Source organism: Clupea harengus, chromosome 24, assembly GCF_900700415.2.
Source record: "Clupea harengus chromosome 24, Ch_v2.0.2, whole genome shotgun sequence".
Classification (NCBI taxonomy): Eukaryota; Metazoa; Chordata; class Actinopteri; order Clupeiformes; family Clupeidae; genus Clupea; species Clupea harengus.
In genome coordinates, this window is record NC_045175.1 from 19418518 (window position 1) to 19420805 (window position 2288).

General features: G+C 39.9%; 1 protein-coding gene across 2 annotated transcripts in view; it reads left to right on the forward strand.

Moving 5' to 3' along the window:
- Positions 1-1541, forward strand: part of LOC116219131 (microfibril-associated glycoprotein 4-like) — an 88578-nt gene extending 87037 nt beyond the window's left edge. For both annotated transcript variants that reach the window (XM_042703621.1, XM_031562098.2), the window contains exons 4-5: positions 158-325; positions 1216-1541. In XM_042703621.1, coding sequence (XP_042559555.1) covers positions 158-325; positions 1216-1505 — 458 coding nt within the window. In that variant the 3' untranslated portion in view covers positions 1506-1541. The remainder of the gene's footprint in view (positions 1-157; positions 326-1215) is intronic.
- Positions 1542-2288: the final 747 nt, after the last annotated feature.

A 2288-nucleotide genomic window follows, 5' to 3' on the forward strand; every position in this document is an offset into this window, starting at 1 on the left:
AAATACTTACAATGTATTTAACATTGTGGTTTTTCTTTGTTCTCTCATAATAATAATAATAATAATAAAATTAAATAATAATAATAATAACGCATTTTATTTGTAACGCACTCTTCCTCATGTTCTTCACTGTCTTGTTTTCTCTATGTGTCTGTAGGCCTGGACAACATCCACCTGCTGAGCAAGGCAGGGAATTATGAGCTGAGGGTGGACATGGAGGACTGGGAGGGGAAAAAGGTGTACGCTCAGTACACGTCCTTCTCTGTGGCCCCCGAGAGTGCAGGATACACACTGAAATTGGGCAGCTTCATCAATGGAGGAGCAGGTGTGTGTGTGTGTGTGTGTGTGTGTGTGTGTGTGTGTGTGTGTGTGTGTGTGTGTGTGTGTGTGTGTTTGTGTGAGTGTGTTTGTGTGAGTGTGTATGTGTGTGTGTGTGTGTGTGTGTGTGTGTGTGTTTGTGTGTGTGTGTGTGTGAGAGAGAGAGAGAGAGAGAGAGAGAGAGAGATAGAGAGGAATTATGTCAAATCAATAAATGTATGTAAATGTAATGTGTTCTGTGTAACAAAAGAGTGTCAGTGGCAGGATGGATAATTTGTACCATGCATATAAACAACCAAGGCCACTCAGTCTTCTTAAAGTCCAGAAGCACCATGCATGCTTACCTCTATGGGTACCCATACATCAGGTGGGATGGCAAAAACCAAAGTGGTGAACCAAAGGGGGAAAAAAAAAAACAGAAAGAGGCTTCTCCTTCACTCCCTCCTCACTCAGTCCAGGATCTCCTTGATGCACTAGCAGCAGAGCAGGAAGAGTGACTGGATGAAGCCATGGGCAATGTTTCCACCAAGCAGCTTCTTCTTGAGAAAGCGAGAGAGAGAAAGAAAGAGAAGAAAAAGGAGGAGGGAGGAATATGGAAAGACACACACACTCAGAGAGCAAGAAAGAGAGAGAGAGAGAGAGATGATGGAATCAATGAGTGGGTGTGTGTGTGTGTGTGTGTGTGAGTGTGTGTGTGTGTGTGTGTGTGTGTGTGTGTGTGTGAGTGTGAGTGTGTGTGTGTGTGTGTGTGTGCGTGTAAGAGAGAGAGGGAGAGGGGAATTATGTCAAATAAATACATGTAATGTAATGTATGTAATGTAATGTCTTCTGTGTAACAAAAGAGTGTCAGTGGTAGGATGGATAATTTGTCTGACGTGGAATATTTGATATCCACAGGTGATAGCATGGATGGGCATGGTGGAATGAAATTCAGCACTTTTGACAAAGACCAGGATGCATATGGTGATGGCAATTGTGCTAAACTGTATCTTGGGGCCTTCTGGTATGGTGCCTGTCATTATGCCAACCCCAATGGGGTGTACAGGCAGGGGGCTGATACCACACCGTTTGCTGTTGGTGTTGAGTGGTACCATTTTAAAGGTTATAATTACTCCATGAAGACCTTCAGCATGAAGATCAGACGTAGATCAGTGGTTAAAGACCAGCAGAAAATGCAACACTATTAATTTTAAATCTTCATTGAAATAAATGTTCTGCATTCAGCCATTGTTTGGTTTCATTCTTAAAGTGCACACACTAAAATGTGCTTGGTTGAAAGTTAAGCCCTTTGTTTAAGGTGAGGATTTTTAACACGGCAGTTCATTTTTTCCCCTTATAGTCTTTCAGCAATGAATAAATAAAATGTCACTTTTAACAATAAAACATTTATAAATAATGGAAAATAAATAAAACTTCAGGAGATTGGCCAGGGATGAAATGTAACTGAGCAGCCATCACCTAATTTCTCCCTCATCTCAAATAGTGATAACGTATCATGTTCCTCTTGGACTAAAGCAAAAAGGTATACAATCAAGGGACCGGCATTTGAGAGTTAGTTTAATAAATATATTCCATAGTCAATAATTCAATACATCTCATTCCTAGTGGTCATTTTAGTGTTATTTGGATTTTGTGAGGAGTTGTAAAAACTTCTCATGTGTATTCTGTTCCTGGCCTACATGAGGTGTGAGAAAGCCCTCAAAGCTTCCTCCCTGACCAGAGACAGATAATCAGAATCAGAATCAGAATCAGAATCAGAATCAGAATGGGATTTATTGCCAAGTAGGTTTACACCTACTTGGAATTTTTTCTGGTGTGAAGGTGCATACAGTAAAGATAAAAACATACAAACACAATAAGTACTACACATAAGAAAAGTACTACACATAAGAACCAAAAAACACAATATATACGATACAAATATATAAACAATGAATATAAAAAAGTGAAGTGGAAAGTGGAGTGCAAAA